Source organism: Danio rerio, chromosome 16 (assembly GCF_052040795.2).
Source record: "Danio rerio strain M-AB ecotype USA chromosome 16, GRCz13ab, whole genome shotgun sequence".
Taxonomy (NCBI): domain Eukaryota; kingdom Metazoa; phylum Chordata; class Actinopteri; order Cypriniformes; family Danionidae; genus Danio; species Danio rerio.
Genome location: NC_141036.1, coordinates 33,270,100 through 33,288,216, shown reverse-complemented (window position 1 = coordinate 33,288,216; position 18,117 = coordinate 33,270,100). Strand labels below are relative to the sequence as shown.

The window sequence follows — 18,117 nt, the reverse complement described above, 5'->3', positions numbered from 1 at the left end:
AAGGGTCACTGATGACGATTAACCAAACGCGTTTTGGCATAAAATGGATTAAATAAATTTTGCGTGTGTACGTTCTTTTAAAAACATACACACCATGCATCTTCATTAGATTTTAAATGATTACAACCTATTTAAAATCTAATGAAAATATATGTAGTATAATCACATTGTTTTAATAATTTTAACCTTTTGATGCACAAGCTCCAAAATAGATATAGAAAAAATAACCTTAGACCCGTCAATTTAGACCCATGTGGTGCATCAAAAGGTTAAGAACAGGCGAGAATAAATATTGTATTGTAGAATAAATATACAGAATAAACATTTAATATTTACACATCTTCCACAATATTACGATGAAAGCGCTTTTCACATATATCATGCAATTAATAGACTTTCAGTGGATTTCAAATCCCTTGTAAATAAAATTTATTGTGAACCTCAAAATGGAACAGTCATCCTTCACTGCATAATGTTTAATCATGTTTAATTCAGACTCAAAACATGGTATAAATAGTCATTTTATTATTTGGATTTCCAACAACTGTGCGCCATTCTCAAAACTAACATCTGAAGCAAAATAAAAACAACAAAACCACCCTGATATAAAAATACTGTACATGCCATATGTTCACATATTCACAGAATATACAATCAACCTGTCAGAAACCATGGAGGTGAGAATATGCTGGTTAGTGCTCTACAATTTCTCTGCTATCAAACATCTCATTTTGTGCTAAGTGAGAGCCTGTCATTTGTCCAATTACAATACAATAATCAGGGATAAAATGGAGCAGTTTGTGCTACATTTCTTCAATAATTATGTTGGTTTTGTGTTTAGAACGTGACGGATAGCACCTTCATATAATGAATTTATACTTCACATGTTAAAAGGAGGCCAACAGAACCTTTTTTTCCACCATGCTTAAAACACGTCTTTGGCAGGTGTCAGTGTAAGAAAACTGCATAAGTATTTTTTAATGAAGCAGTCAGACGGCAGGGTTCAGTCCTGCTCTTCATCAGTGGCCGACTGCTGCTCTGCAGCCTCGTCCTCTGAACTGGCCTGAGAAGCTGACGTGTGGAACAGACGCATCAAATCCCGAAATCTCCTTGAAACCTGCACACACATTCATGTTAAAAATGCACTTTTTTTCTGGTTCCCCATTTTTTTAAGAAAAGATTGTTTTTGCTGAACACCCTTGTACTCATCATTTAGGACTTGCGCATGTGTTGTTTGCAGTAAAAACTGACGGGAAACCATAGTTGTACAAGACTTTTTTACAATAAATCTAATGTAGTGTGGTTTTTCATAATATACATTTACATCTCTCTGATGGACCTTTTAATTCCATATAAAACAAATACTTCAATTACTGTTTGTTTACAAATAAATAACTTTATATAAGGACTCTCAAAATGTCAAATACAATTTCAAGTAATGTTGAGAAAGAAAATACACTATCAGTGAAAAGTTTGGGGTCAGTTTTTTTATTATGAATAAAATTATTCTGTTTATCAAGAGGGCATTTATTAAATGTAAAAAATATTGTTAAATTGTGAAATTTGTAAATTAGTGCCTTTATAACTATTACCATTAATAATAATAATAATAATAATTGACATTAGAGTCATTTCTGAAGGATAATGCAACTGAAGAATGGAGTAATGTAGCTGAAAATTCATTTTTAAAATCACTGGAATAAAATATTAAAGTATGAACTACTTTTGCAGTCATTTTCTAGATTTTACAATATGTACTGTATTTATGATGAAAAAAATGCAGCCTTGGTGAGCAAGAAAAGCTTATTTTAAAACATTTAAAAATCCTACTGACCCCAAACTTTTGACTGGCAGTGTAACATCTGAAGTGCACAAAAGAAAGGCTAAACTTGCTTTTTATGAATTAAAGATCAGTGCAGTGGAAAGAGATTTGTAACTCTGGTACCTCGCTGGCTGTTTTGTTGCCAAGCTGCTCGGACACGGCCTGGAATGTGCTCAGACTGGCTCCTTGCTGCTGACAGGTGGTAAGGATCACTCGATCAGCCTCCCTGTGAACCAGATTATAAATGTATAACACAAGCTCCAGCTGATGATGCTCACAGATGTGTGTGTGTGTGTGCTCACCTGGTCCACAGGATGACTCTCTCTCCAGTGGGTGTGAGGGAGATGTTTTTGGCACACACGGGTGCGTCTAAGGCTGGGCTCAGTGAGCTCTGCTGAGCGGCTTCTGTCTGTCCAGATTCAGCTGAATCCTCTTCATCTCGGCTGTGCTTCTCTGGTTCTTCATGGTGGTTCTCCTCTTCATTTTTTTCTTCATCATCTTGGTTATGTGTGTTTTGCTCCTCTGGAATGGAGGAAGTGGCTCTCTCTTCTCTCTCCCACACAGACCCTTCCCCATCTGCAGAAAAGACGATTTCAAAGAAAAGATTTGTGTTTACTTGAGCTGTAGTTTCAATAACGTCAAATAACAAATGACAGATTATGAGGTGGTCACAATACCAAGTATAATGGTCTCCGTCATCCTTTGGTTAATATGGAGCCATTTTAAAAGGAGCAGTGATGTTTACAATAGCATCCAAGCATTTATGTCTCAATCATTTATTTGTCTAACAAACGCTACAAACAAAATATGGTCAAAAAAAATGTTTCCCTGATTCTCCTGCCAGCTGATCACCTGTGTACCCTTACTTAAGCAGGTGAGCTGACGTGAAATGTAGGTGGCGCTAATCCATATCATTAAACAACTCGATCCGTGACAGAATAATACAGCATAATATTATTAATCTTAATTATTCAATAATCATACAACAAATAAAGTATAAATTATATAAATATCACAAATGGCTTCAAGATCAAGAAATCTGTTAATGAACATTCCTACTTGTCATTCATTTCTGTAATGAGAAACTGCATTTTCAGAAACCAGTGATAAGTGATCCCTCTGAAATCATTCTAACATTTCATGCTGATTTCTTATAATTGTAGAAAATCTGCTTCATTTTCTAAAAAAATATAGATTCAAAACTTGCAACACGTAAGAAATAAATTAAATAATAATAATTAAGAAAAAATAATTTAATAATTAATTAATAATTTAAGTATTATTCATAAATAATTTATATTTTAAGTGAAGTTTATTCATAAACTAATTTCCAGAGGATCACATGCTTATAATTAATCACGGCTGGTCCCGCATTATTCAATTTATGATTCACAAATCAGACGACTCCTAAGTCTCTTTAAATAACCTATGTTCCATACCATAGTCATCTTCATTCTGGAGAATCCCCCCTTCTTCCCCTACTCCTCCTTCTTTCCTAGATTGGCGGCACGGCCCAGTGGTTAGCACTGTTGTTCCACAGTAAGAATGTCACTTGTTCAAGTTCTTACCAGGCTAGTCGATGTTTCTGTGTGGAGTATACATGTTCTCCCCGTGCTTGCGTGGGTTTCCCCCGGTTTCCAAAAACATGCAACTTAAGTTTATTGACATGCTCCTAGGAAGTAGTTATATATTCATGACAATCTCTAATTGCTTACTAGCTTTAAAGGGCCATGACAGCCCCCACTTTCGGTTAAAGTCTACTTCAGAGTTTTTTCAAAAGATGCATGATTAATGGGCATGGAGCTCCGCGAGCATCGGGCAGGAGTGGGCGTAGCCAGCAGGGGAGAACGTGAGCGAACAACTGTTGTTGTCAGTTAGCTCACAAAATGAGACAAACCGTGAGGAGACGCATGAGTTTATAGTTTACAAAGTTAAAATGCAAAGAAATGAACAGTGATTTAATGCCCTGCTACATTTGTTATTCGTAATTTCATATACACAAAACCACAATTTATATCATTATAAAGATAAGTGTGTTCATGTAATCCCTATAAATGAGGACTTCTCCCTTAATCCCTGTCTCCAGCAGACTCAGTGCAGTTTTACTCAGTTTTAACCATTAGCCCTGCTGGTAATCTGGAGGATTTAGGCAAACACAGCAGCACAGTGATGTGTCTGAATGTGAACGAACTCCTGATAAAAGACAGTGTCCGCCATTCTCTAATTCTCGTGCTGCTCTCCCGACAAAAATGCTAGCAGCACACACACAGCTTTGCTGTATAATCGGCCCTGACAAGATCGCGTTGGAAAACATGCAACAAACCCCGTGGATCATGGAAACAAACGCATATGAGCCTTAATGAACGGCTAACTACTGTGTGCCGTAGGTCCTTGCCTCACAGCTCGGGCTAGACTCTGGCAGGTCTCATGAATAATTATGCAGCCGGCTCTTCTCATAGGATAAGAAAACTCCGCTATGAATAATAATGAGAAACCGACGCGTCATCATTGCACTTGCAGTACTGCGCTACGTCGCCGATTTTGATCCCGCCCCAAAAATCATTTTAAACCCGGAAGCTAAAATTAGCTGACAAAAGCTCAAAATTATCCAGTTTTCCCCACAATTAAAGCTGATTGTGCTAACATTGTCTTAACTGATGCTCAACACACACAAATCTGTTAATATATAAAAAAAAGTTCTCCAGGGTGTCCTGAACCTTTAAACAGCAGGGCAGTTCTTGAGATCTACCTGAGCTCAAACTCCCCTCTTGCTCTGCATACAGGAGGGAGCCACAGGCTTGAGAATCTTATGAGCTCAGGGCTCTCCCCTAAACAGGATGCCAAACACGCTTTATAATCATTCATCAGCTAAGTGTAAACTCTTGAAACTTTAAAGAATCATTAAAATCCAGGGTAACTTTTTTACCATGATGTGGACTGTTAGCTCCACTGCAAGTCTCGTCTTTAAGCTCTTTCTCTGCCTCTCCATCCTCTCCCAGCACTCTTTCCTCTTCCTTTTCCTCTCCTCCTCTTTCAGACTGTGCATCGGCAGATGAAAATGCTGAATCACGACCCTTCAGCACCTTTGAGCCATTAGCAGCCTGACAAAACAAATAATAAAATCCTCCTTAATGAGAAAACTAGGAAACAATGTCTATCAAAACACCTCCTATAAAAAAGCCTGACTATTAGACGTTTTCCAAAACATTTGGTAACACTTTATTTTGATGGTCCATTTGAGTATTAGTAGACTGTCTGCTTAATATTTGTTGATACTGCTCCTTCAACTGACATATAACTGACTATATGAAACTTTGCAAGTACATGTCAACTTCAGGCTGATTTATACTTCTGCCTCAAACACTAGCGTATGCTACAGCGCTGACGCATAGCCCTTCGCCGTGGCTGTGGCTGTCACTGACGTGCACCTCTCAAAAAATGCTCTGTGATTGGTTGGCTTGGTAGCGCTGACGAGTCTGGGCCGGACCCAGAGCCGCGCGAATGGCGCGAACCCAATATAGCAATTGTGTACAAGTGTGGAGTCCCGTGAAGGAGCTCCGGATGGAAAGTTTTGTTTTGTGTTTACCTCATAGTTAAAGTTGCTGCACGTCCGCCGGTTGCTGCCTCAAAATGAGCGAGTTTGAGCCACTTGTACATCCCGGAAGTGTTCAGGAAAAGCAAAAAAGCAGAGAAGAAACTCGACACAGAGGAACATTTACACCTCACTGCCAACTAGCGTTTCGGAAGTGTTAATGCAGACCAACAGAGACAGCGCGCAGAAGTATAAATGCACAGCCACGCGCCTTGCATGCGCCGTGGGTTATGCCGGTCACTTGACGCAGAAGTATAAATCAGGCTTAACTCTTAACCCCAACTCTATCATCAACCTAACAGTCTTCTTAAATTCAACAAACGGATCATCAAAATAAAGTGTTACCAAACATTTTATATCAAAACCAAAACTAACATGCACCTTGTTGCTCTGACAACGCAAGCATCCTTTTCTCTTATGCCTTCGATGTTTGGCATCATGAACGGAGTCATGACAGGAACAGGAACAATCTTTCTCAGGCCAATCACAGTCCTGAAAAAAAGCACAAGATTAGCATCTTAACAAAAAAAAAAAAAAAAGAGGGAAAACAGCTGTAATGAAGCAAATGAAGACACCTTGTATGTGTGCAGTTCTTTTCTCCTCTTGCTTCTGCTGCTTATCTGTCTGATCTTGTGTGACTCTTCATCCTCATCCAGATCGGGGAGCGTGACCTCCTCAAATCCTCCCCATACACCTCCTCTAGAGGTCACACTCACGCCTGCTTCTCCATCTGTCCCAGTGGCCACATCCTCTGGCCAAACAGCCTCTTCAAACTGGCCTGGACGTGCTGGTGGTGGACGCATTTCATCAAAAAACATCCAAAACTCTCCCTGAAGGTGTGTGTGACCCTTCAGAAGAGTGGCCATCTGTGTTTTCAGCTGAGTTACAAAAGCAGAAATAAAGCGATTTTACAGGACAAATCTGGACAATAAATAGTATAAAGGCTGGAATTCAAACTCTGAAAGTCAGGAAAAGAAGAGGTTCACCCACTAAATAAGTACAACACTTTGAAACTTGTGCTGCCACTCACAAAAAAATCTCTAATAAAAAAACATTTTAATGATTTTATATTGTTGATAATGAGTAATAAATAAACCCTGGACTTAAAGATTGTGTAAGTAAAACCTTTGAAGTTAAACTCTGTCAACAAGTCTATAGACCTTATTCTGCGATGCGGAAGTGTGCTGGTTTTTGCAATTGTTTATGAACTTCCGATTCAGCAGCCTATGGGAGAAATTACTAGGAATAATAAAAGGCAGAAAATGGTCAAACTACAAACAAATATGTCCATGATTATACAGACAAAACAGAATCATACAATAAGAAAATATCAGTTTGCAACATCAAGCAGTGTAACGAGCTGTTTTTAATGTCTAAAAATGAATGCAAGTGAATGAAACCAAAAGTCTCGAGCCAAAAAGATTCAAATGGCTGCACCTACTCCTATGAAAAGAATAAGGTCAATACGTAAAAGAATAAGGTCAATACGTAAAAGAATAAGGTCAATACATAAAAGAATAAGGTCAATACGTCAATACGAGAGCTGTATGATCATACAGATGCTGTTTTGTCAACTACAGAACCTCATACACAGACATTGTTCATTCCTTGAGTGAACTTCTTTAATGCATAATAAATGTTAAGAATAACTATTTTGGACTGCTATCTTGAACTTGTAGTGTCTGGTTGGTTTAATGTCATTAAATTGTAAATGACACAAAACTTCACTTACATAATCAGATATTCCTATATATAATCCTGGTCTCTTTATTTAGTTAGGGCGTGCATCCATCGTTTATGAAGGCATCCAGCATAAACTGAAAGCTATGTGTCCGATACCTTTGAAAGTGTAAAGCTGGTACAGTGGACTTGTCAGGTCACAGAAATGTCTCATGCAGAAGTGTCATGCTGCTTCATTTTACTCTCTTTACTTCATACATCATCTTAAGTTGAACAGATCCGATTCAATGATTTATGCTAAGCTATGCTAAAAGTGCACCTTTCAAACTCAGAGATTGGCTGAATGGTTTAAAAAAATGTTGAAACCCAACTGTTTTACTCTAGGGGAGTTGTAAAATGAGCCTATATTCTAAAAAAGTGAACATTTGATCTATATTGAAGTCATAATTGTAAGAAAAAAAGCTATCATTAACCATTTTTTGATCCTAATAAGTTACTTTATGAAGTAAAAAGAGTACTGTTACTTTAAACAAAGTATCATTATTTTTAAATATTGCACTGACCCCAAACAGTACAGCATTTCAGTAGGACAATACAAAAAAAAAAAAAACTTTAATAATGCATCTGTGCAAACCTCTTCAATGCCAGCAGGACTGAGAGGACTTCCACTCTGCAGGGCTCTGACAATCTTCTGATAATGAGAAGGATTTTCCCCAAAACTGATCTCCAGCTGACGCAGAAACCGCCGACTCCTCTCAAAGGCCTGCTGCTCCTCAAACTGTGGACACGGAACACAAAGGATACAGTTTTATTTTCTTTTTCAACTCTGACATTAATCAAATCTATGCATGCCTATAATATGATTGTAAGTACCAGTCCACACTCCAGCGCTTGTTCGGGCAAAAGGAAAGCAGCAAAGTCCTTGAGCAGCTCGGGCCAGTCCTTGAGCAGCTGTTTAAGCTGGGCAAACAACTCTATAACACTGTGGCTCTCTCCGGCTTGGTCAAACTCATAAAGCAGACCTAAAAACTCCTCCACTTTTCCTGGGACATCTTGTAAAGCCTCACGTACCTACAAAAGCAGACAAGACAAGACAATTTGAGTTTCTCTAGCCAATAGTGTATTAGAGATAGCCAGTGAGATGAAATGAGCTGCTAATAAGCTAAAAGTCTGACCCTGTTGAGATAAGCCTGTGCGTAAGCCATGTCTTTGCTTTCTCTCATTGGGTCATTATCCAAGATGTGGTCATCGTACAGCAGGAGCAGCTTTGAGGCATCTTTACTGCCTCGTTCCTGACGTCGCCCACGTTTTAAACTGCGCGGAGGAGGGCGACCACGACCTGGAAAAGTAAATCAATTGAATATTTATTAAATTGAATATTTTACCTTGGATTAAAGACTTAACAGTGGCACAAAGATAGATTTTGTGACAGCTGACCTCTTCCACGGCCTCCTACTTTCTCGCTGATCTGTGGAGGATCATCACCCGCTGGGGCGTCCCCCTCAGGAAGCTTTTCGCCTTCTCCCTCCCCTGCTTCCAGCTCATCACCCTTCATCGCCCCATCATCCTCATCCTCCGAGTTCTCTTCCTGAGAATTCTGCGATGCTGGGGAGTTCTGGGAGTTGGGGGAAGTCGGGGATGTTGGGGACGTGGGTGAATTGTCCTCCTCTGAGTCACCCTCTCTGCACAGTCTCCTCTCTGATGCCAGCCAGGTCAACTTCTCCATCGTCTCCTGCAGAAGAAACAAACATGGAGCAATTTAATAAAGCTACATTCACCCACTTAAATCATACCAGTCACAACCCTCCCGTTTTTCACAAAATTCTCCCCTATTTTACAATTCGATCCCGCAAACCGTAACCGTATTTTACCATATTTCTCCAGTATTTTCAATGTTTCTATGAAAAATGGCAATAAACATTAAAGAGCTGATCCTCCCTATATGCAAACCTTATCACCGAACCACCAGGGGACGGCCCTTGCTCTTAAATGTCATTTTATTTAGGCATTAAACACTTTGAAATAAACACATAAACAACCCGATTCCCTTCCTTTCCATTACAGGCGCCATTGCCCCTCCTATGCAATCCTTAAAACAGTTCATGTAGCAGTGCATGACTATGAGACGCGCTCTATAGTGATAAATTTCTCAAAATGGATTCTTTACATGCGATTTGAAGTGGAGCAAAAGTGGACACTCTGGGTTTTGGGCATGTCTTTGAACAGACATTTACACATAATAATAATAATAATAATAATAATAACAACAACAACAACAACAACATCTAAACGATCTTGGTGGGTTTTCTTTTGAACAAAACAAATTTTGTTTTAAATGAGCATTTTGAAAGCAATCGAATGCTTTCATCATTAATCTGTGCATTCATTCATTCTTTGCTCTTTATTCAGAATGTTTAAGTTATACAGTGAAGAAGAAGACTATTAATTTAAATAGGTTAAACTGCTACTTTAATTGCAGCTTTTTCTAAAGTATACTATTTATTATTTTTAACTGATCTAAATCTTCCTTAAATTAAAACAGCTGTGACAATATTAATAATAATAATAGTAATTTATAATAATTTCTGTTTTTTTTTTTACAAAATCATTTAGAGTGATCAATAGTCCAAAAATGAAAATATATATTAACATATAAAGAGCATATTTTAGCATATTTTCTTCTAAAATTTGCATTTTTCTTAGACACTTGAGAGTAAGCTCAGTAATTTTACTTTTATAGTGATGAATAAGTTATTTTCATTGGATTTAAAGTGAAATAACTGAAGACAAATGTAAATTTCAGACGGCCTTTAGAGGCTTTTGCATCTGAACTCTTCATATGTATATTAATTAATATTAACATGAATTTTAACAACAGTTATTAAGTTTTAATTAATTCAGTTTTAATTAATTAACAGTTTTATAAAGTTTTAACGATAACATGTAAAGTGATAGTTTATGCAAAAATGAAAATTCTGCCATCATTTACTTATCTTTAACTTCTTCTAAACCTGTTTGAGTTTTTGTCTTCCACTGATTACAAAAAAAAACAAGATATTTTGAAGAATGTTGGAAACTGGTAGCCATTGACACTCATTGTATATTTTTGTTCCTATTATAGATGTTAATGACTAACGGTTTCCAACATTCATTCATTCATTTTCTTTTTGACTTAGTCCCTTTATTAATCAGGGGTCGCCACAGCGGAATAAAACTGCCAACTTATCCAGCATATGTTTTACACAGCGAATGCCCTTCCAGCCACAACCCACCACTGGAAAACATCCATACACTCATTCACAAACATACATTACAGTTTTTGAACTTGTGGGGGAAACCGGAGCACCTGGAGGAAACCCACATGAACATGAGGAGAACATGCAAACTCCACATAGAAAGGCCAACTGACCCAGCCAAGGCTCAAGCCAGCGACCTTCTTGCTGTGAGGCGATTGTGCTACCCACTGCGCTACCAGTTTCCAACATTCTTCAAAATATCTTTTTTGTGTTAAAGGGACATTTATTTAATTTTTTTTTTCTTTTATATTAGACAAAAGAACTCAAAACAATAAATGGTGAACCCGTTCTCATTATTGGGTGAACTATCATAAGCATTTATTAATCATAACATTGGTGCATTTAAAAAATCATCATAAATAGACATTTTAACTTATTGTCCTTTAAATATTTTAATACAAAAACAAACCTGAAGTTCTGGAACAGACAGCACGGATTCCTCAGATGCCGATGACATCACTTCCTCCTCATCTTCATCCTGTGTGAGGTCATCGAAATCCTCCTCTTCCTCATCTCGCTCTCCATCTCCATCTTTCTCTCCATCTCCATCCTTCTCCTCCCTTCCTTTATCACCGCTTCCACCCTCGTCCCGATTTCCGTCCCCTTCTCCATCCTCGTTCTTTTCTCCTCCTTTATCTTCATCCTGCGCTTCATCTTTCCTACTCTCGCTCTCCTCAGCCCGTCCCTCCTCATTCCCACTGTTCTGCTTCTCTCCTCCACTGGACTGTTGCTCTTTCTCATCTCCGCTGCTGTGTTTGTGCACATCCGGTGTTTCCTGTGTTGCGGAGGCTGAGTGTACAGAAGGAAGCTCTCCATCTTCCATCTCCACCCTCACCATGGCATCACTGCCACTGTCCATACTTGCATCTGGGCTGGAGTCAGGACTGCAGGAGGACTCAGAAAGCGCCAAAAGAGGACTACCAAACAAAGCACTGGCCATCTCCTCTTCCCATCTGTCTCCAACCATTTCCTCATCCACCTCCTGTCTTTCTCCATCTTCCTCTCTGCTAACTGGCAATGATGTGGTTGGGTTGTTCAAATGTACCTCAGTCTTCTCTGAGTTCTTCAGGGCTGTTGAGGTAGTAGAAATGTCTAAATGAGAGGTCTGCTGCGAAAGATTTTGCAATGTGCCTTCAGAAGGAAGTGAAGCAGGTTGGTTCAGGACAAGGGAGTCCTGGGGCAGAAGTAGGAATTGAGGAGGCCCAGTAGGAGAAACAGTCTGAACCAGCACAAACTGAGAACTGTCCACTGCAGCTGGTGCTGCGGTCTGAGGAGAAAATACAGTCCTTTGACCATTCTCGCCACTAGATTGAACTGAAGGGATGTCTTTTGCAGTTTGTGAAACGTCTGATCTCGTTGTTGTCTTTCTAGGGAGGGAACTTGTGGTGTTTTCAGCAACCTGTGTTTGAGGAACTAACTGTACAACCAGATCCGGAGACAGAGAAGGGACCGTTCTGTGTGTGTTGACATTTTCATGGGCTTTGATAACTATAACATTATCTGATTGAAGGTTGTGTGGGACATTCAAGGATATTTGCTGATCTATAATTATGCCAGAGTTGCTTATGTTTCCAATACTCCCAGAAGAAAGGGGCAGCAGTCGGGGCAGCTGAGGGGCTGGTCTCAAAGGGGCCAGTTTTCTAGCCATGGTACGCTTCTTGTGTTTGTCTGATGTCTGTTGCTGCACGCCACGGGTCTTGACTGTCCCAGTACTAAGTAGAGAGACGTCACATTGGGGTTTCTGAACTACAGAGGGGGGTAAATTCGCAGGAAGGTGTGCTGGATTACTTGCACCCAATTCTGGAGAAAGATAATGGAAGTTAATAGGATAGGAAGCGTTTAGTGGGACTGTCCCATGGGCTGGGGTCAAAGAGGGATGGACTAATGGAAATACCCCATTTATAGGAGTGCTAGGCGCTTGGGCTAGTAATAGTACTGGTGTGGAGATATTGGTCAGTAAATGTCCTGTACCTGTGGGACACGATGGAGCTTTAGCTAACGGTGCGAGTGTACGGTTAGTAAAAGCACGCAGAATTCGAGATTTGGGCTGGGAAGGGCGACTTGCCACTTGTGATGGGTGCAAACGCAGAGAGAGACCTTTAGGGAGGAACTGTGGGTAGCGTGTTTCTTTAGGGAAAGGAAGGCTAGCAGATTTCGTGGTGGAAGTCATCGTTAAATCGCTCTGGCAAATTGACTTCTGGATCAATGGTAAGCTTTTCTGTAAAGACAAATTTGAAAAGAATAAATAAGTGAATAAATAAATAAAAATTAGGGCTTTACTTGAAATCAGACATAGCATAAATCTATATTGGATAAAAATATTATGAGTCTTTGATGTAGTGTATGAATAACTTGTAATGTCAATTAACCCTTGTGTACTGTTCAAATTGACTACCCTTTCATTATGTTAGTGGCTGTTTTTGCTTCATTGACTTCCATCATAACGACATTTTTTCATTGCAAAGCCATGACACCATATAATCATGCACTCTTGATTGTTGGTGTTTTTCCCTGTTGGGAAGAGGTCAAACTTTTCTTACTGTTGATGATCAGTTGACAGCATTAACCCTTTAGATAGGGCTGTGCAAAAATGTTTTTGGTTTTTATATGGAATTCTACGGAGTAAAACAGCAAATTATAGTGTCTGTGCATAAATACACTTACTACATTTACTATGTTCTGAGAGCTGAGCTGATATTTTTTATTTATTTTTAAACATATCAAGGTAAGTGCGCAAAGGTCTCTTTCACACTCTCACACAAACTATACTTCATATAACTATATAATTTTGATCCAGAAACTAAGCTTTTTTTGCAGTAAAGTAAATAAATAAATCGACCTCTAAACAATCAAAAAATGGATTTTATGGTGTCATAGATTTGCGATCAAAAAATTTCACTATAATGGAAGTCAATAGGGCAAAAACAGCCACAAACATAATGAAAGAATAGTAAATTTGCATGTATTTGAGTATATTGTCAAATATTGTCACATTTTCCCAAAATAATAAAATAGCACCAAAAATAATTCCATTTGCTTAAACACAGAGAAGTTTAGGGCAAATTTGGACAAAAAAACAAACAAAAATCACCCGAGAGTAGATGAAAACATCCCCTATATATATATATATATATATATATATATATATATATATATATATATATATATAGTTGAAAAAATTGTATTTTTTTCCTAATTTCCAATTACTTTACAAAAACATTCAGTATTATCTTTGCTTGAACTGACTCGATCTAATCCTGTTTATATGAAATGAGCCTGCTCTAGTAGGTTTGAGCTACCAGAACTGTTGCTATGACAACAACTCTCGCATGAGTTTTGAAGAACGAAATGATCCTGGATTGTGTCAAATCATCATTAACCAAATCCAGCTAATTGAGTAATCCACATACGAAGGAACGGACCCCAGCAATGTTTTTCAGATAAACAAGTATGTTGACTTAGCATATTTCTTAAATATCTGCATATTATGGTATTTTTGTGCTTTAGAAGAGTCAAAAACTTACATACAGCACCTTTAAATTGAGCCTTTTTTACGAAGAGGGAGGGTTACACTGGAAGTTGTACCTTTAGCCAGTTGGGCATGACTTCCTGTTCTCTCTCCACAGGAGGGCGCTCCTCTCCATGCACCACAGGTTTGCACACCACCGGCAAAGGAGGAACCACATGATTCTGGCAGTAATACTAGAAAATAACATTACATTGTCAAAACAATTGCAGAGCCCACATTTAATATGATTTTAATTTGGAACTTCAGAATGTTTTCAAATTAACTACACGGGAACAGGAAAAGCAGATGTCCAAGTTAACAATGCATAGGAAAAAAAAAAACAGACAAGTGAATCACCTTGATGATATTGTGTGGGTATTTGGGGGATACCATGTCCTTCACTCGCATACGCAGTTGCTCCTGACGCTTGGGCCGAATCAGATATCGGCTAATCAGTTGATATGGGAACTCTGTTTGTGCGAAGTGCTTTAAACCCAGGACTAACAAACTGTAGAGAGAGGAGAGCAGGAGAAGAGAGAGAAAAGCAAAGAGTTAAGCTACGGCTCACTGCTTTGTTAAGTGTCTGGAAAGGTCATGTCAGTTGAACAGACTCATTGAAGTGCTTGTTTTGATACACGACTCAGCAAATGCCCATAATTAACATTTCTTGCTTCATTGACCAATTTTGGCATTCTGTATGTGACATTTACAGTCCAAAGGTGAAATGGGAAAAGTACTCAACACAGGCATCAGAATAATATCAGTGTAGCTACAGAGGCATGTGTACCCGTCTTCTCCTTTGCTGTAATAATGTTTGCTGCGGGAAGGATGCAGGGCTGGATCCAGACTGCAATGTGGAAGAAGTTCTGGGTACAGAAAGACAGAGCGGGTGGCGAACAACCATGCAAGTCCAGCAGGAAGCAACGGGTACGAATGAACTACAGAAAGACAGAACATAAACTGCATTCTGTCATGTGCTCTTCACTTGTGTCAGTTAAATTAGTATTGAGAATCCTGACCTGAGTGATGCCGGTTGGGTTTGGGAGGAAGACACGAAAGAGAAGGACTTTGCTTAACCTCCTCCAACAAGTTAATGGACGAAAGCAAATTACACACCCTAAATACACTTTTAAAACCCAGATTCACTGCTGATCTTTCATCCTCAGCCCGCTCTGCAAATGACAGCAACTCCCCCTGCCAACACAAGAGAGGGAAAAAAATTGGCAATAACACTCGCACTTATACTGCACAAAATCAAATAATGTAAAAAAAATATATAATTATTTTTTTTAATAAATATTAATATACCTACACCTTTTGAACAAAATTTTATTATAAGAACAGTAGTTTAAAAGACGTTTTATTGTCTAAAGTAAAATAATTTTAAAACTCCCCTTTCAGATCACATTATTTTTAATTTCTGTACTCTAAATGGATTCAAATCTTGGAAATCTTAAAAGAAAAAACAACATTTTAAGACTGAAAGGGAATGAGGGAGCCCAAAGAAAATCTATTTGCACTTCACGCATTTGTGCTTGAATATGCCAAAACAACAGTAGCTGCAAATTATTGTATTATTATTTTGTGAGAGAAAATCAGTGTAATAAAAATAACGATGGGTATTAAAATAATAAACAGTTCAGGAGTCACATATGACACTTGCAGAAGTAGAGAATGATGGGTTTTCTTACCAAGAAATGTTTGGTGGTTTGAGCTTCAGTTTGTAGTGCCCCCACGTGGTCACACAGCATACTGACCTGGGTCAGTAACTGGACATGCTGCAGAAACAAATAAAACTATAAGCAAAATTATAAAGCAAATTTAACTCATGATTAAACAGGCTTGCAGACATTTCAACTATAATAAATTACACATACAGGAAAAAAAGCGATAGCTGTTTGTGAAAAGGCTAGAACATTGAGACCAGTTAGGCCTTTTGAGTACATTAAGAATGTTTGGTGTTTAAAACTGTTTAGTCTTACTTGCTGTATTTGCTGTTGCAGCTGTATCCTCTGTGCAGGTGTGACAACTAGAGGGCAGCTGGGCTGCACAAAAACCATGCCAGGCCCAGATGAATGCTGGGTAGTCCGGACCTGGTTTTCTCGCCGCTGCTGTAAAGCATCCAGCTGCTCTCTAACTGTCCGCCTGCATGCTGTCAACATGTGAGCCAGCGGCTCCTCAAACCTGATGACAGACAGAGACATAACAGAGACATAATCAATCCATCCATCTGCCTATTTGTCTGTCTGTCTGTCTGTCTATCTATCCATCTATCCATCCATCCATCCATCCATCCATCCATCCATTCATCCATCCATCCATCCATCCATCCATCCATCCATCCATCCATCTATCTATCTATCTTTCATCTGTTTATCTATCCATCCATCAATCATCCATCCATCCATCCATCCATCCATCAATCATTCATTCATCCGTCTAACTATCTATCCATCCATTCATCTACCCGTCCATCCAAACATCTGACACATATACTTTAAAAATAATAATAATAAAAAAAGATTTGTGTATTTTGCAAATGTTCCTTTTCTCATTTAGACACTGAACTCCAACTTAAATTATTTAAAATATGAAATTAAACAATTTATTGTATTTTTAGCGTGTAATTTAAACTTATTTTTTTATTTTAACAGCAACCGTTAAAATAAAATTATCAGCTTTTTAAAATAGAAAGAAAAACCCTTTAAAAAGTCACTACCTTTTCATTTCACAAATTGATCTATATAAAAAAAACTGAAAAATTGAGTGGGAGACGATTTTATCAACAGTGAATTTACAAAACACTGTAAAGTGGAAACTCCATATCAGCCCAAAACCAGACCTATATGCATATGCAAATACAATTTGCAACAGAGCCGCATATTGCTAAATTAATAGTACAATCAACATGAACCAAAATGTAGACTCCTCATTTTATTTTTTATTTGTTTTTTTTTCTATGCAAAAACCTGACACTAATGTTCCTCAGGTCTAATGACAGGTTTAATAAAATCACAGTTACATCACAGTCATCAAACGTGACTAGCTAATAAACCAGACCAGGTCTCTAATACTCTCTGTACCCTAGCAACTGACCATTACAGGCACATGTCCACAACACACACAGACACACTCAGTGTGGAAAAGACACAGCAGACGTCAATGTACCTCTTTAACATTTAAAACCACCCATCAGGCACATAGCTGTCTGTACCTGGTGACGCACATGCATCACATACACACTCTGCATACTGTAATGACCTCTTCTCAGAGTACATAAGATGCAACTGTGTGTGTGTAAATTTTGTGCTGATTGACACTGTACTATTTCCGCAACAATATTAATAGCATGTTTCCTAAAAGAGGTGACAAGCCAGGTGTAACAGGTTTTAAATAAGGGCTCAGACAGGAACTGTTAATCATCAGATCAAGCTTTAAAGAATGCTCTTTCAGTAGGTGTGAGGGGTTTGTTTGTGTGTGCACGTGCAGTGTACGTGCATGCAGAGGTTATCTGTTCCAGTAAACGAGCTCCATTTAAAGCCTCTGTGCCTGGATTCTGCACGTAGCACAGGCGTACAGTGCACCTGTACTGTATTCAGCTGTGGGGGATGTGATGTGTGTAACGTGTTCAGTCTGTAGTTAAAGTATACATGTAGCTCTGCAGTGTCTGTACTGGGTACTGGATCTACAGCAAAACAATCAGACACATTGGAGCATTTCTCTTCCTCCCTACCCAAACAGACACAGCACTCCTCTGCTGCTCTGTCCCAAAGGGAGGACTCTTCTCGACGCTATTTTAACGTGTATGCTTCATTTGTAATAGTAGAAATGTCATGTTTATGTTAGAAATCTAATGTGTGATTTATAAATAGTATTCAACATATGAAGAGGTTCAAAAATTCTTTTTAAATTGTCCCAAGACAAAAAAAACGAATGTTGTTAAATAGTTTTTGGACAGTTTTGATGTTGACTACTGTATAAGCGTATTTGATATAACAAGTGTAACTGACAAAAGCCATACAAATTAGTTTATTTGTAATAGCTTATTTCTCATATGTAATCTACTGTAATGTAATGTGTATTTATATAGCGCATTTATCATATATGGCCAAACACCCAAAGTGCTTCACAATCAAGAGGGATCAAGTGGATGCTGCACACCACCAGTGTGCAGCATCCACTTAAATGATCCAAACGCAGCCACAGGACAACTGTGCCA

At 38.5% G+C, this 18,117-nt stretch overlaps 1 protein-coding gene across 2 annotated transcripts in view; it reads right to left on the bottom strand.

The window, feature by feature from the left end:
• Positions 1–505: 505 nt before the first annotated feature.
• The window catches only part of gon4lb (gon-4 like b), a 30,660-nt gene continuing 13,048 nt past the window's right edge, over positions 506–18,117 (bottom strand). Inside the window, exons 15-31 of one of the 2 annotated variants that reach the window (XM_087285777.1) lie at positions 15,881–16,082; positions 15,590–15,676; positions 14,918–15,092; positions 14,686–14,836; positions 14,256–14,406; positions 13,976–14,092; positions 10,800–12,608; positions 8,532–8,826; positions 8,270–8,433; positions 7,968–8,165; positions 7,729–7,872; positions 5,990–6,292; positions 5,796–5,906; positions 4,749–4,923; positions 2,125–2,398; positions 1,946–2,048; positions 506–1,117 (exon numbers count right to left, since the gene is read on the bottom strand). In XM_087285777.1, coding sequence (XP_087141903.1) covers positions 1,004–1,117; positions 1,946–2,048; positions 2,125–2,398; positions 4,749–4,923; positions 5,796–5,906; positions 5,990–6,292; positions 7,729–7,872; positions 7,968–8,165; positions 8,270–8,433; positions 8,532–8,826; positions 10,800–12,608; positions 13,976–14,092; positions 14,256–14,406; positions 14,686–14,836; positions 14,918–15,092; positions 15,590–15,676; positions 15,881–16,082 — 4,573 coding nt within the window. In that variant the 3' untranslated portion in view covers positions 506–1,003. 2 annotated transcript variants of the gene reach the window in all.